The following is a 15,387-nucleotide window of genomic DNA, read 5'->3' on the forward strand; positions in this document are numbered from 1 at the left end:
GCACTGACAGGCACTGACAGACGTGAGGCCCTATTGAAATTGTAAAGATTATTATTATTCAGGCAAATTAATTGGCTTTAACATGCTAAAAATTTGCAGAAAGTTAGAAAGTGGTGAAAATGTATGTATTCTGCAAGAATTTTCAGCGGGCGTCACCAAAATGGCTCAACGGTGGCGTCAAAGCTTGATTACTCGCCATTAAAACACGATGTTCTGTATCGTGGACACATGGACCATGAATCCTTTGATGCTGAGCCGTAAACAATCAACTCCACTCCTGAGGTGTCAGTGGTATATATATATATTTCCCCAGTCATTATTTATTTTATATTATAATCTGGAAGTTTCTGAATATTTGCAACAGAATTAAACTTAATATATATTTTTTTAAGCTTGTTGTGACCTCGAATGAGGAGTTTAAGTTTCAAGTGTTTTTATTTTCTTTGTGATGTTGAATGGTCCTATGAGATATCCATGAAATTGATCAGTAACTAATGTAAAAGATAAAATAAAATAAGACAATCCTCCTGATGGATCGTTTAATTGGTTTTGAGGTCTGTGCGTTTGTACATATCAATACACATAATCACCCCACTTCCTTTTTCCTGCACAGAGGACTGTTTGGCAGTGCAATGCGATTGACTGAGCGCCATTCCAGGAATTTTATTTTAACATTTTATAGATAAATCTCCAGAGATGAGGTCTTCAGATGCTCATTTAAAACTGAGCAGGATCTTCAGTCAGAGTGCCTCTCTGAAGCCACTTCAGGTTGGCGGGTGGGTGATCTTGATGTCAAGTATATTAGGGTTCCAGACAGAATCAATTCGTAGATTTCATTGTCAGTTTATAGAAAAAGTTGTCATATTTCTGCCTCTTAAAAAAAACAATGGCTTTGAATTCTCACAGTCAGGCTCAATACAAAGACAAAATGGGGAACGACAAAAGTTGTAACTGAAATAGGAAAAACCAACATGATGACAAAATGGTAAAACTAAAAAATAAACATATAAAAGAGTCCAGCCTCCAGGGTCCTGCAGAGGAAAGCTACAGAAACCTGCACAGAGGGCATCATCTAAAAATCCAAATTTTGCACATTATAAAAAAACAATGAACATACATCTGAGGTAAATGTCCAATGAGCAATATGGAGACATCTTCAAACGTCCAGTATTTCCAAGGCAGTGGGCATGAAGTGCTTTTCATAACCTGTTGTAGACTCGTCTTCCTCTGATGAGCTCCAACAATCCTCCTTGTCCTCCTCTCTGTCCCTCTCCTCATCAGAGTCAACCATCTTGCTGTACTCCTCTCGTCCATGACTGTGGTCCACCCTGCCACACTCCTTTGTGACGGCATTCTCCCTCGGCTCTTCTTGGTCTGAGGTTTCCTTCGGCGTGGACTTGAAAGCATCAGGCTGGATTTTAACAACCTCCAAAACAGAGATATTGGGATGCGGCTCGGTGATGGGTATGCAGATCGAGCTAAATGGGTCAATCATCTATAGGAAGATCACACACACCAGTGTTTCCAATTAATTACCTAGACTGTGGCAGCCTGCAAGTTTCAAAATGGACCAAAACTACTCTTGCATTTACAAGTCTTCTACATTAATATATTTATATATAAAGAAACATAGGTTAGCACAAGGTTTCTCAGTTTTTTACCAAATTAAATGCAGGACTTTTTAAAAATAAAATAAATAAAACAGAAGATCTATGTCAAGCACGGGAGATATGAAGAAGCCTAGAAAAGGTATACCTTCAAAACAATATCGCGGGAACCACAGGTAGAGACAGGAAGGATTCATAATCTTTCCTACAGCCAAGCTGAGTCTGCTGCGATAAACTCTGACCAAGGTGTTTGTATCAGTTATGAGTTCCACATTGGTCTAATTTGTTTTATTACAGCGTCCTAAGCAGAGACATTAAGACCTACCTAAATATATTTAAGACATAGTGTGTAATATTTTAACTTTTGAAAAAAAAATGTAAGACCCTGCAGAAACCCTGTTATATATATTTCAATACTATAAGATTCTGCAACTATTTCTGTGGGAAACAGAGAATCTTTTGCAACCACATAGTAGGAAAAAGGACTTCCTCACATCAGAGAGCATGTCATTGTAAGTAGGTTAAGCAGTAACCAGTAGAAAAACAAAAAAAATGCATTATTCAGGCTCGACATTCAGTGCAAACCCTGTTATGAGATTAAACCAGGCTCAGAAGAAATCCTATAATTGAAATCAGTTTCTCACCTGGTGCTTCATCCCTCTGAAGATGTTGCTGTTGCGGGGATCTGGCACTTTCCCATTGAACAATAAATTCACCTGGTGACACATTTTGTTTTCTGCTACCAAGCAAACGCTAAGACAAAAAAGTAAAAAAACAAGAGGCATAAGACAAAAATTTCTTCACAATCCCAAATTCTCACATCAATATTTCATATGCATGATTAGTTATAGCAACCTTAAGTTATTTTGTTGGTTAAATATCTCCACTGTTACTATAGATTTGTCAATGAATAACAGTGAAGGATTTTGTGATGGTTAAAATATATCTACTAACAGAAATACTCACCAGACAATCGCAACACATATTAAACTGAACAATAGTGGAAGCAGGACTAGAAGATCTGAAATGAGAGAGAGAAATTGGATGAGATAAATAAACCAATGCATGTGTCAACGTGAGTGAAACGATGTGATGCTGTACCATAATTTTCACTCTGTTTAGTTTTGAACGTTGTGGTGGCTTTTGCTCCAGGCCCGGCCTTAGTTACAGCTCTTATCCACACCTCATACTCCTGACCTGGACTCAGAAGGTTCAGCGTATAAGTCCCATTTGGACTCTGGGGCTGTGCAGTCACATTGGACACTAGGAGAGACAAAGAGATAAAGGTAAGGTCAATTATTTGTAGAAGAGCTGGCTGAGACACAAAAAACACACAATGCTATTTCTTCACTTTGCAAATTACTAAAATGTTTCTCTTTCATGCAATAACACGTGTTTATTTAAAGGGGACATATTATGCCCCTTTTACCACAGTTGATATGGTTCCTTTGGGTCTTAATGAAATGTCTGTAACATATTTTGGTCAAAATACCACAAGGATCATTTAAAACAGCACCCTTTTTACCCTGTCTAAAACACCCCTCCTCAGATTGACCTGTTTTGAGTGCCTCGCCCCCCTCAGCCCCGATGAGCCTGGCTGCCAGGGCCCCAGCTCCCCAGCGCAGCCTCGCAGTGGGAGCAGTAGGAGCTTGAGCTGGCGGCCACTTAAATGTCTGACGGGTAGCAGCAGCGAGCTAACGCTAGCTGGGGGGAGCCCCTAGGGAGATAGCGGCTAGCATTAGCTCGCGAGCTAACCGGGCTGGTGGAGACCGGCTAGCATTAGCTCACTTGTCCAAGGCCATGTATCGAGACTCCCTACATGGGCATGGTGTGACTATGACGTTTATTTTGGTTGTAATCCCATTCAACGCACTCGGGCGTATCGTTTCTGAAATAGAGGAACCACAGCAAATCGCGGGAGGTTTTTTTTTCCAGAGTTTTTGGGACGCTAGACATGCCAGATACCCAAATTAACGTGTAGAAGCACTACAAAAGTGGAATTTTCATAATATGTCCCTTTTAAATATCACAGATATGCACTCTGCCATTTTACAAATGCCAGGGTCTGCGCTACAGTGTTCAGGGGATGGGGCTGCAGTAGAGAGGTTCCGCCTAGACACACACTAGAGCAATCGTGAGTCAGGCTCTGTTGTCAATCATGTCATTTAACCCTGTTTTTATAGCAGCAAGCAACTAATTAAAAACAATGTTGCATTGACATTTATCAGTGTTGTATTTCCTACCTAAAATGACAGGAACTATATTTAGGAAATATTAATTTTACATAATACGTATACGTATTTTGACTTTTAATTTTGGTCCACGTTCCATCCACTGACATGGAGACGCTTTGGGTTCACTTTTGGGAAACTTGTCATGATGCGCATCTTTATATAAAATCTATGCGAATCAAATTTAGCTCCATCTATTAGCCATCACCTGAATGGTGGATTTACTGAAAGTCCAACATTGCCATCCATAGACCCACTTATGTGGCTAAAATAATCAAACAAATATATCTTCAATATATCTAACAGTTCCCTACAATTCCTTAATGATAAAAGGTTCAAACAAATTATTAAATAAAATATCACATTATAGCATTTCAATTATTATAATAATGTGTATACTGTTACAGTCCGTACCGTTTTCTTCACCTAATCCTATTAGGTAGTACTGAATCACCCCATTCTGCTTGGATAAAGGAACAGCCATCCAAAACAGGGTCACCCAAGTGGAACCAATAGAAAATGCTTGAAACAAGGGCACACTGGAGGGAACTGAAAAGTGATTGAGAAAGGGACAAGAAGACCACAAGATTATCTTCCACTTAATGAGGAGAGATGAGGGTTCAGATTTAGCAAGAGGAAAGACAGCCCAGGAACAATGCACGAATACGTACTTCCTTCAAGAGAATATCCAATGACTGATGAAAGGTAGCGGACTGTCATGTTGTGGGATATTGTGAACAGTGACACTTGGAAGGGAGTGTGCTTTATAAAGTGACCTGTAGGTGGAGACACACAACAGAGTAAAACAGTCACTTTAAGATGAGCAAAAAAAGGTTTAATCTTCACGTAAAACCCACTAATAATCTATCAATCTAAACATTTTATTTTGTTGCCAATTCTGTCTGTTATCAATATGAAAACATCCAACTCAAACACACCTTTAAAAAACACTGTTGTCTGGTTATTGGTCACTTTGACCCAATCAAATCCTTGGCCTAGACGTGACTCCACTTGTTTGCATTGCACCACATATTCCTTCAGTTTGGAGAGGGGCTTCGAGGGCAGATCCCAGGCCACAGTGAGGTTCTCTTCATTCATCCTGAGGTTTATAGTTCTTACATCTTCATCTTTACCTAAGCAAGAGACAAATTAGATTGTATTATTATTATTTATAATTAAATACAAGACTAAATAAATTCAATTAAAGAATAATTCAATACTATAGCAGTGTTAATTTCGTTGACGAAGACTATGACGAAATATATTCGTTAACGACCCTTTTTCCATGACGAAGACGAGACGAAGACGTAACGAAAACGAATCTTTGAAAATAAAAACTATGACGAAATCTATTTTAATTTTCGTTGACGAGACGAGACGAGACGAAAATGTTGGTGGATGACTAAGTCACAATCATTTTTAAAACATCATCGTATCAGGCCGTCATGAAGTATCAGTAGAGGGCGACTGAGTGTGTCTGTGTGTGTGTGCGCCCAAGATAGCGCTCCGGTCCGTAGCTCCGCCCCCCGCCCCGCGCACTCGCTCAGATAGACACAGTGAAAGCAGAATTCGTTCTCTATGAGCAGCCTCTCAGTGACTGACTGCTTCTTAACTATGGAAACAGTGAAAACCAGAGTTTCTCTGGTCTCAGCTGCTCAGAGATCAGCGCTGCAGCTTCTTGATCAGAGCAGAAGCTGCAGTTGGTTTGTACCGATGTTCAGTTTCTGTGTTCGCCTCCAGTCTGACCTGCTCTCCCTATTTGTTTTCACATTTAAAACTAAATATATATTTTTAAGCTATTAGGCTGCAGCTATATGTTTTTATAGAAAAGGAGTTTAATGTGGCTATTAAATGTGAATAAAACTAGACTAAAATGGAATTAGTTTTTGTCGACTAAAACTAAGAAGAATAAAAATTACTAAATGTGACTAAAACTAATATGCATTTTCGTCAAAAGACAGACTAAGACTAAATCAAAAATAGCTGCCAAAATTAACACTGTACTATAGGTACAGATATTCAGATTATATTAACAAATTAAATGAAAATCTTTATAGTGAAATTCTAGACATATTCGATAGGTTTATTTATTGGATTTAGTAATTATTTAATGTATATGTAATAATACTGTATGTCTGGTTTAAAGATTCTTTTTCTGATTATTAAATATTTGTTTGGTTATTATCAACCCACTCCCCATCAAAATGCTCTAAAAAGTGAATTAATGTCCTCTTTGTCCAAACAGCCGACATTATGAAGCTCATTTCCTGCAGGATCTGACTGACTGGGACCGGGTTTTAAGGACATAAGCTTCTTCTGAACTTTCTCACAGATCCCAGGTGCTTTTGGATCTAAAACACTAAATGACTTAGACCAACAATTGTAGAAGAACGATTGTTATGTTTGAAATGCCCAATATTTATATTAGTTAGCCAGATGGAAGAGACGTTCAGACGAAAAGGGATGTGAATACAGCCTCTGATTGAAAATTGTTCATACTTTGATGACATCATTAATTCTGGGAAGCTGATACCTGGATTTGGCATAGCTAGATGAGATGGAGCAGTAGCACCACGAGAGTTGAGGGCTGATGCACTGACTGATGATACGTCCTTTAGAGAGCAGGTAAGGCGGCACTGCGTCTCATTGCACAACAGCGGGCCTCTTGCCTCCGCTGGAGACAAATTCAGCATATTCCATGTGGAATTATTGTAAAACAATTTAACCTCATATCCCACAATAGCACCGCATGCCTGAGATAAAGGAAGCGTCTGGATGGGATAAAGACAAGGACAAGATAGCAATTGGTGAGTGTGCACAAAGTGAGATTCCAGTCAATTATTCTAGTCAGAGAAAAGTGATTGTGGATCATTTGTTTACCTACCTTCCAGGTTAGAGAACAGTCGTTGCTTGCAGGCAACAGCCCACAGTCCATCCATATATCAAGCTTACCAACAGGGGCTGAAGGAGGTAAGACATTTTGTTTGAGAAAAAAAAGTTACCATGAATTACCATCAGATTTTTTATTAATCTTTTAACTTTTTTAACATTGCAAGATAAAATGCTTTACAAGAAATACTTTCTAAGAGACACAAGCTAAAACATATAGACTTTAATGCGGATCCAGATAATGATCCAGTTTCTGAGAACAAAAATATGTATTTTAAGCTGTTTATAATTCAGTTATTGTATGGTAACAAATAGAGCTGTAGGAACTAGCAACAGCTACCATTATGTAGCTAAAATAATTAGGATTAATTAAGGTACAGGCAGTTTCAACTTATATCTCAAAGCTACAGAGATATATGAAGAAAGCATTTGCAGCATTTCAAAATAGATTGTTGGATCCAGAATTAATTCCACCTTGGAAGAGGAATGCACTCAGAGGTAAACACCCTCTAGTTATTGAACAGATATGAAGCTTGTAACAATCTTCTCATCTTGCACTTGACAAGAAAACGAATGAACCCATTTCTCAAAATGTGGAACTATTCAGCACATACACACATTTTGTCAACTCGGAGGCACACAAGGACTCACCTTTCTCCGCACTCCTTATCCTGTGGCTTGTACTCCAGTCACTTATTAACCCTTCGCTACAGTCACAACGAACTTGAAATTCATAGAGTGTGTCAGGCAGGGGGCTTTCAAGTGTATATGTCTGATGGTATCCAGTATCATGCTGTGTGAAGGGGAAAATATATTGAGCATGCTTTTAATTGTGATGACATTAGTCAAAGTAAGAGAAGTAAATAAGATGCAAATGAATATCTTAAGAAAAGACACCTCAGACCAAACTAGGTTTCCCTCAACCCGATTTCGGATGTCACAGGATCCCATGGAGAGATGCGGCTCACCACAGAAGAAACCCCACTCGATCTCTAATGGCTCCTGCTGTCCTCGGGTGATATTAGGAGAGGGTGGCTTGACTTGAGACAGAAAAACATATGTAAAAACAATGTTATCAGAATTATGAATCACATTTTGAAACTAAATTGTGAGTTGGTATAATTATTTTTCCTGCTCATCAGAGAGGCATCAACTCTGGATGGGTTGTCTGTATTAATGAATAATAATGATCCTAAAAGTATTAGAAGAAGCAAAAGACAGACTCACTGATATCTTTTGTGTTGAAGACATTCTCCCTAGATTTGGCAGAACCATGCTCGTTCTTAGCCTCCACCCATACATGAAGTTCTCCATGGCTGCGGAAGTGTTGACGATGGATAACGCTTATTGAGCTGGTCGGACAGGTCACATGCCCCTGTCTGGACAACAAAACAGGACAAATGGAGTAATACAAAAAAAAGACACAATACTGTAATTCACATTACTGTCATCAAACCTATAATGTCTGTTTACTCGCTGTCTGTTGTGCCCCAGTGCAGGCTGTAGTTGGTGGTTATCTGAGGGTCCGGTCCTGGATCACAAGTACAGTGGATATCTGCACTGCAGCCTTTCTCATCACATGGCATATAGCAGTCAGGATAAGAGGGAGGAGCAGGAGGGCCTAAATGGAGAGAGGAACTTGTAAGAAAAGCTGTTTCATCAAAGACTGAGCACGATAAGTGTTAGTTTTAGGTGGGTGTAACTACATTACATTACATTACATTTCATTTAGCTGACGCTTTTATCCAACGCGACTTACAATAAGTGCATTCAAACCCGAGGGTACATACCAAGGACGACAAGAATCAAGAAAATACAATTTCTTCAAATAAAGCAAAACTACAAAGTGCTATAAGTAAGAGCCATTTAAGTGCTACTAAAGTGTTAGTTTCAAAAAGTTTTTTTTTTTTTTTTTTTTTTTTATTCAAGGTAAAGTCGGAAGAGGTATGTTTTTCTCTTTATTAAAGAGAGGTTTTTGTTGTCTATGGTACAAAACCACACACTCAGATCCAGTGGCATTCTGAAATGTTCAAATCAAAAATGTACATTTGTCACAGCAAGCAAAGATACTGACATACAAGAGCCATACAACATATTTAATGAAAAGTCTAAGATGATGAACTGTTGAAACTAAATGGCCCTAAAGTATAGAAACATGTAAAATCCCTCTACACCTAAAAAAATATATAAACCTGCTGTGCCAAATTGCCATCAACAGATTTATTTTAGCAAAGAAATGCAAACACATTTTTTATATACATTTTTTGTGAGATGAATTTATATGATGGCAAAGACAGTCACTAAAGAAGGGAAATAAAAAAGCTAAAAGGAACAGCTACAAGTCACCTTATTCCTTGAAGCCCACATACCAACATTTTTTTTCTCATTACTCCAGGATCATCACCTTGACTCATTTCTCATAAGCCTGTAGACTGTTAGCGGAACTTAATGCATGCATGCAACATGGTGCAGAAAAGCATGTGGCCGGTGGCATGAACAGGAAATAAACACTAACTGCAGCCCTTTTTTGTCACCACTTCCTCTTTAGTGACGAACAATGTTGTTAAAATCATATAGCAGTAGTCTACAAATGAGATAACATGGGCGGTGTGTTCTAGTGGTTAGAGTTGTGGTTCTCCAACAAGAAGGTTGCCGGTTCAAACCCCACTCTCTCCCATCTGCATGCCGAAGTGTCCTTGGCAAGATACTGAACCCCTAAAATGGCCCCTCATGAATGTTGATTGTACTAATTGTAAGTCGCTTTGGACAAAAGCGTTTAGCCAAATGACATGTAATGTAATAATAACATAACGGGAGTGTGACCTGCATATGGTGGCAACCTTTATCAAAATACATTAAGCTTGGTGTAATGGCCTCAGCATAGGCAGAACACGTCATGCACATAAAACACTCACCACAATGCTTTGAAACACAACCATCATGTAAACATAGAACGGCATAGAGCATCTACAGTATATTTTACTGGTGAGTCATTTAGAAGTGCAGGTATACCATCGATTTTATCTTTTCTATATATCTTATGGATGTCGTTTTCATTCTCCTTTAGGTTGTATAAGTTATATTGTCGCTCTTGAGTGAAGGCAGCGGTTTGAAACTCTACTTTGCAGGCAGAGAATAACAACCTCTTGTTGAAGAGCAAAACATGTGACACATCTGAGGTAGATCAACGATCTGAGGGTCATACCTCCTCAAGATGTTTACACTATGCATAAGCGTTATATTATATATAATGGACTTCTCTCATAACTCGTATAACTGCTTTAAATAGACTTTAAAAGAAAGACAAACTGAAGATAAACAAAAGTAAGAAGTATGATACATTTGAGAGGAAACACAGTATAAATGGCAATATTTCTCTTTCGCACACGCGCACACACACACACACACACACACACACACGTTCATGTTCATGTTTGCAGCCTCGGTAAAGTCTACCTGTTGCAGCTAAACCAGTCTGTAAATGGACCAGCAGGACTGACAGAATCCACCTCTCCCTGAGTGTGGCCATCACATCTGGAGCCAGGCCTGTGGTGTCTGTTGAAACACACCGAACACACGCACATGCATGAAGTTAATGTATTTGCCAACACAGACGCTTTCGACTCTAGCAGCTGAATGTGTGGATATTATACACAGCTTCGGTTTGTTATACACACACAGGCTGAGTGACGCTTAAACACAGACAGCATAACTACAACTCTAATGTCCATGCGGTATATCTACAGTAACAGTCCACACGGTCTGTGTGACAGCGGAAGCTTCCACCGTCGGTTCCTTGTTACTGTTCCGTCTCAGACTACGAGGAGCTGCTGCGGATCGTTTACCTCGTTATGAGACGCACTGAGCTGCCGCTGGTTCATCCTGTCGGAATCACACTCAGGACCATGGAATCCGTGAAGTTTGTTTTGAAGTGAGGTCGAATTGCTCGGTCCGTGAGCCGGGAAGGCCCGCCCTTTTCTGGAAGTACCAGTGACGGCAAAAACCCACGCGCCCACACACACACACACACACACACACACACACACACGTACACAAGTTTGAGCAGCCATCCTTCGACTAAATATATATATATATATATATATATAGGCAGTGTATATGTAGACTGTGACGTAGCCTGTGTCTAACACCTTTAGACCTTAAACTTTAAGTTTAAACTTTAAGCTTTAAAGCTAAAGTGGATAGGTCAACCAGAAATTGTATTTAAAATTTCCTTCACCCTCTATTGAAGTTGTCATCGGCAGATGTCTTTCTGGACAATTTCACACATTATTACTTCATTGTGGACATACAGTTAATTCATACCCATCTGTGGTAATCATAAATGATCATGATATTGGAAATTGAGAGCATGGTGAATCTCACACAATCAATTCACATGTTTTAGTCAACTTATTACATGTCAATGTTAATGTCAATCACACACACACACACACACACAAACTTTAAGGTGTCAAAAAGTGAACTATCCTTTTAAAGCTAAAGGGGATAGTTCAACCAAAAATCATTATATACTGTCCACTAGGCCTATGTAGTGTTTGAGTCCACAAAACACGTTTGGACATTCAGCCAAATCCAAATCAACTGAAGGAACTTTTGGAACGGATTCTCAAGTAAACTACAGCAAAGAAACACATAAAAGACTTCATACTGCTCCTGTGGTGTCATCCAAGTGTCCAACATTGGAATTCAACTGGAAATGGTGTCATGTTTACATTATGTTTTAAGCCTTATTGTCCGTGAACGTGGCTCCTGGCAGGAGGATAACAGTGGACATTTAGGGTATGGGACAAGAAGTCACAAAACACACACACTCAATCTTGTACCTGTGTCTCAGTCAGGACACTCATGGGACCAGTGCCCCCTCACTGTAATCTTAACTAAATGCCTGACGCCACACACACACACACACAAGCATTTATCAATCCTTAATGAAGAAGTGAAAACTTTTTTTGTTTTGTTTGTTTTCCTACAATACATCTTGGCAATGGGGCTGGCACTGACAAAGCCTATCTGTATATTAAGTAGATAAAACAAGCTCTAACTGGAAAGTGTTGCTTACACATTGATGCAATCATAGTTACCATAGTTTATTTTAATATAAAGTATAATAGTATATGTTGTATTTATAAAATGTTGTTTTATATGCACATAAAGAACCTATACTTTGGGTATTTTAAGTACATTTTGTGGAAAATACTTCTGTTCTTTTGTTGTAATTTCAAGTTGAATTTTTATTTAGAAACTTTTACTTCGGATCTAATTACCTTTGCCACGGAAAATCTCTCTCTCGCTCTGTGCTATATCAAATGTAAAATATGAAAGCACAGGACATTTTAGGCAAAGTGAGCCTTACGCTATGGTAATGTAGGAATGACGACATATTAATAACATAATTGTTTTTATTATGGGTCGCTCAAAAAAGAAAAGCAAGTTACTAACATTCGGCTTTTAATTTACAAACAAGACATTTTTAGACATTAGTGACAATCTATGTAGCTGTTGATCCGAAAAAGACTTTCATTCCATTGAGTTCTAAGGTGCACAATTGAAAAAGTAATGCAAAAATACAAAATCGTTAAATTCAGTTGTATGGATTTAAGAATAAATAAATTGGGCTGTTTATCACAAAGCATTTTTAACACATGACAGCCCTTTCCGTTCAGACGCAAACAATGCAACATTTCTTACAGCTCCTATAATGGTTTAACTGAAAGACACAGGCTTTAAAATAATATAAATGCTATAGGATTTACGTGCATTGAATAAAGGTTGAGTGTGTGTATTTGTGTATCTGTGTGCATATTAATATATGCAATGTGCCGGGAGATCAACTCTCAGCAAAGGGAGCTGATCTCACTCTTGCTGCAGCCCCACTTGCAGCAGGCATTGGACAGACCCACCACCACATCGCGGCCCTTGCGGTCAGCCTTGCGCAGGGCCTCCAGGATCTCCTCAGTGATGAAAGAGCGTGTCGGCCTGCTGAACACTCCGTCCTGGCTGTCTCTAGGTGGGACTCTAAGATCTCTGTTCCTTTGGAGAAGACTCTCCAGCGAGTTGGGACTCAAGCCTTCGAAGGACTCATCCTGACGGGAGCTAAACGGGTCCTCTGAGTCATCTGCGGCAGAGGTTAAAAGAATATTTCGAGGGTGTTTCACCAGTACACAGGTCACAAGTCACATCTCATAACCTTGTAGATGACAAATATAGCTCTCTGATTTCAGCATAGTCTACATTTTTTCATTATTTCTCAAGTATTCTCTGTCCTTCTCAATTTAAAATTTCCTTCACCCTCTATTGAAGTTGTCATCAGCAAATGTCTTTCTGCCCAATTTCACACAATTACTACTTCATTGTGGACACACAGATATTTCATACAAATCTAAAGTAATCATAAATTATGATGCTATTGGAAATTGAGAGCACGTGAATCTCACACAATCAATTCACATGTTTCAGTCAACATAATAAATGTCAATGTCAATTTTATTCATATAGCACATTCAAAAACAACTTGGTTGACCAAAGTGCTTTACAGGTGTTATGGTTCAACAAAAGGACAGTAAAACGTAATACATCAGTGCAAGTAATACAAATAAACTAAAAATAATTTAATGTCAAATAATAAAAATGTAAGCATTTATAAAATCAGCAGAAGAACAATCAGCTCCAAATAAAAGACATATCAAGGTGGTGAAGATGTGGCACCTCCGGCTCTCACCTGCGCTCCTGAGTGATCGTTTCCATCGTGATCCCCCACAAGTGAAGATGACCGCCCGGATGAACTCACGGCCACAGAGCTTCACCGCATAAGCTGGGTCCTCCTTGGGATGAACCCCAGCCACCAGCAGACACACAGCGAGTGCCACAGCTTTCCACATAGCGTCCCAAGGAAATTCAAGATGGCGTGGTTAAAATGACGGTCGATTATTTGCTTTGAGCAGTACTTGGCTTTCTGCCTCCCGGTTTGCAAGAGCTGTGCCTTTCTAGGTGACCCAGGCATGGTTTATAAAGGGGTTTCGAGCCGTGAAAGGGAGACATACATATTACGTACGCACTTGCAGGCCTTCTACGTGAGGAGAACAGATTCGAAAAACAGATACAGTCAGTGACCTTTATGGAGACAAAAAGCAGACCAAAGGTGGCATAATTAACAAATATATCAGAGGCCCCTATGATCTTATAGAGTTTCAGCATGTGAAGCACTTTGGTTTCTCATAATAATATAATGATGTCATCAGATCAAACTTACATTTAATATGTAAAACGTTGGGTCATGTGGTGATTATGCATGAAACATCTAGCACACTGACCAATTACAATTCTCTGTCTCTGTATATTTTCCACATTTGCATATATATAAATGCTATAATGTATGTAGGCACTATGAAACCATCTTTCATGGTCTTTAGCCGCCACTTGTTGTTGTGTAGGATGCATGGACTTTACAGGCTAAATAAATTAGTCAAACAAACTAAAGTGTGAAATAAATACAATTTATTGTGAATGAATACCGGCACACTAAATAGATCGGGTATCATCAAATAACAGAGTCCTACAGGAAGAGTGTTACAAATTGGAATTTATTTAAAAAATAAAAATCGATGAAAGTAATAATAGTGAACTGACATTATCTGAATACATGGAATAATCCTTTTCGGCCTAATTATGCATGTTTACATGAATTCCCTTTGATAACATTTAACACTCATAGACACCACTACGGGGATATATTCAAGGCATGGTGAATGATATCATAATTATTTATATCAGCTTAGCCATTTTATGCTACACATGACCAGGTATAACTTCCACATGTATAATTTTCGTTTTCTCTTGAAAATTGCTTTTCCCAAAGGTGAACTGAGACAGGACCAGTGACATTTTCAAATTCAGATAACAAAGAAGTCTTATTATGAGTCAGACTGAAATAAAACACATTTTTATCTGAGTATCGCCATAGCCAAAGGTCGCCCATTTGGAAGATTACAATGGGGATGATGAATTTGTAATTAATGTGAGGATGACATGCAAACAAAAATGGCATTTGAGGAAGGTGTTTCACCCTGACACTCATTAACACAGTGTCAAAGAAGTGACCTGTGGCGGTCATAAGCGCAATATCAAAATGCTAGGGACTATCTTATTACGTACAATGACCACAAAACTACAAAATTTCAACTTATATTCTCTGCGGTAATTTAAGAAATGATAACTACTACTAATAGTAATAATAACTTCAAATAATTGCTTTCAGAAACGTTGCCTCTCTATACCCATTCTGTTAAGTAATGGCTAAGAAATTACTTACAGTTTGCCGATTGTCAATCCTGTGCCACAAGTGGCGTGTGTTTCATCAGAATTGCGTGAATTGTTGTTGTCTTTACCCTGGAATGGGCCCTTTATACATAAATATGATAGATTCAAGATTCAAGAGTGTTTTGCATGTGCACAAACAATAACATGTAGCAGTCACTGGCAATGAAATATTTGGGTCACAGCCTCTCTTCTAGCAATGCTCAAAATATTACACAAACAAAATATATATACAATATATATATATATGCCTAAAGAATTTTTTTTTGCAAATATGTATGTTTACATCGGGAGAGGATCCTTTCCACGGAGACTGCCAGGTATTT

At 38.7% G+C, this 15,387-nt stretch overlaps 2 protein-coding genes across 2 annotated transcripts; both read right to left on the reverse strand.

The window, feature by feature from the left end:
- Positions 1 to 648: 648 nt before the first annotated feature.
- On the reverse strand, positions 649 to 10,722 carry il12rb2l (interleukin 12 receptor, beta 2a, like). Its single transcript, XM_062408736.1, has 15 exons — positions 10,573 to 10,722; positions 10,184 to 10,282; positions 8,201 to 8,348; positions 7,955 to 8,106; positions 7,625 to 7,767; positions 7,379 to 7,520; positions 6,723 to 6,799; positions 6,372 to 6,609; positions 4,777 to 4,971; positions 4,510 to 4,614; positions 4,253 to 4,387; positions 2,709 to 2,870; positions 2,574 to 2,628; positions 2,252 to 2,360; positions 649 to 1,495 (listed from the first exon to the last, which is right to left on the reverse strand). Exons 2-15 carry the CDS (start codon positions 10,254 to 10,256, stop codon positions 1,157 to 1,159), a joined length of 2,073 nt encoding a protein of 690 aa, XP_062264720.1. The 5' UTR covers positions 10,257 to 10,282; positions 10,573 to 10,722; the 3' UTR covers positions 649 to 1,156.
- Positions 10,723 to 12,186: 1,464 nt separating this feature from the next.
- rln3a (relaxin 3a) lies at positions 12,187 to 13,803 on the reverse strand. The gene is made up of 2 exons (XM_062408576.1): positions 13,467 to 13,803; positions 12,187 to 12,863 (listed from the first exon to the last, which is right to left on the reverse strand). Exons 1-2 carry the CDS (start codon positions 13,624 to 13,626, stop codon positions 12,583 to 12,585), a joined length of 441 nt encoding a protein of 146 aa, XP_062264560.1. The 5' UTR covers positions 13,627 to 13,803; the 3' UTR covers positions 12,187 to 12,582.
- Between the last annotated feature and the right edge of the window lie 1,584 nt (positions 13,804 to 15,387).

Source organism: Platichthys flesus, chromosome 16 (assembly GCF_949316205.1).
Source record: "Platichthys flesus chromosome 16, fPlaFle2.1, whole genome shotgun sequence".
Classification (NCBI taxonomy): Eukaryota; Metazoa; Chordata; class Actinopteri; order Pleuronectiformes; family Pleuronectidae; genus Platichthys; species Platichthys flesus.

Coding starts and splice junctions, on each gene's coding strand:
- rln3a (XM_062408576.1), bottom strand. CDS start 13,626: ATGTGGAAAGCTGTGGCACTCGCTGTGTGTCTGCTGGTGGCTGGGGTT. Junction 12,864..13,466: donor ACGATCACTCAGGAGCGCAG/GTGAGAGCCGGA, acceptor CCTCTGCCGCAG/ATGACTCAGAGGACCCGTTT.
- il12rb2l (XM_062408736.1), bottom strand. CDS start 10,256: ATGGCCACACTCAGGGAGAGGTGGATTCTGTCAGTCCTGCTGGTCCAT. Junction 8,107..8,200: donor TGGGGCACAACAGACAGCGA/GTAAACAGACAT, acceptor TTTGTTGTCCAG/ACAGGGGCATGTGACCTGTC. Junction 6,610..6,722: donor ACTGTTCTCTAACCTGGAAG/GTAGGTAAACAA, acceptor TATCCCATCCAG/ACGCTTCCTTTATCTCAGGC.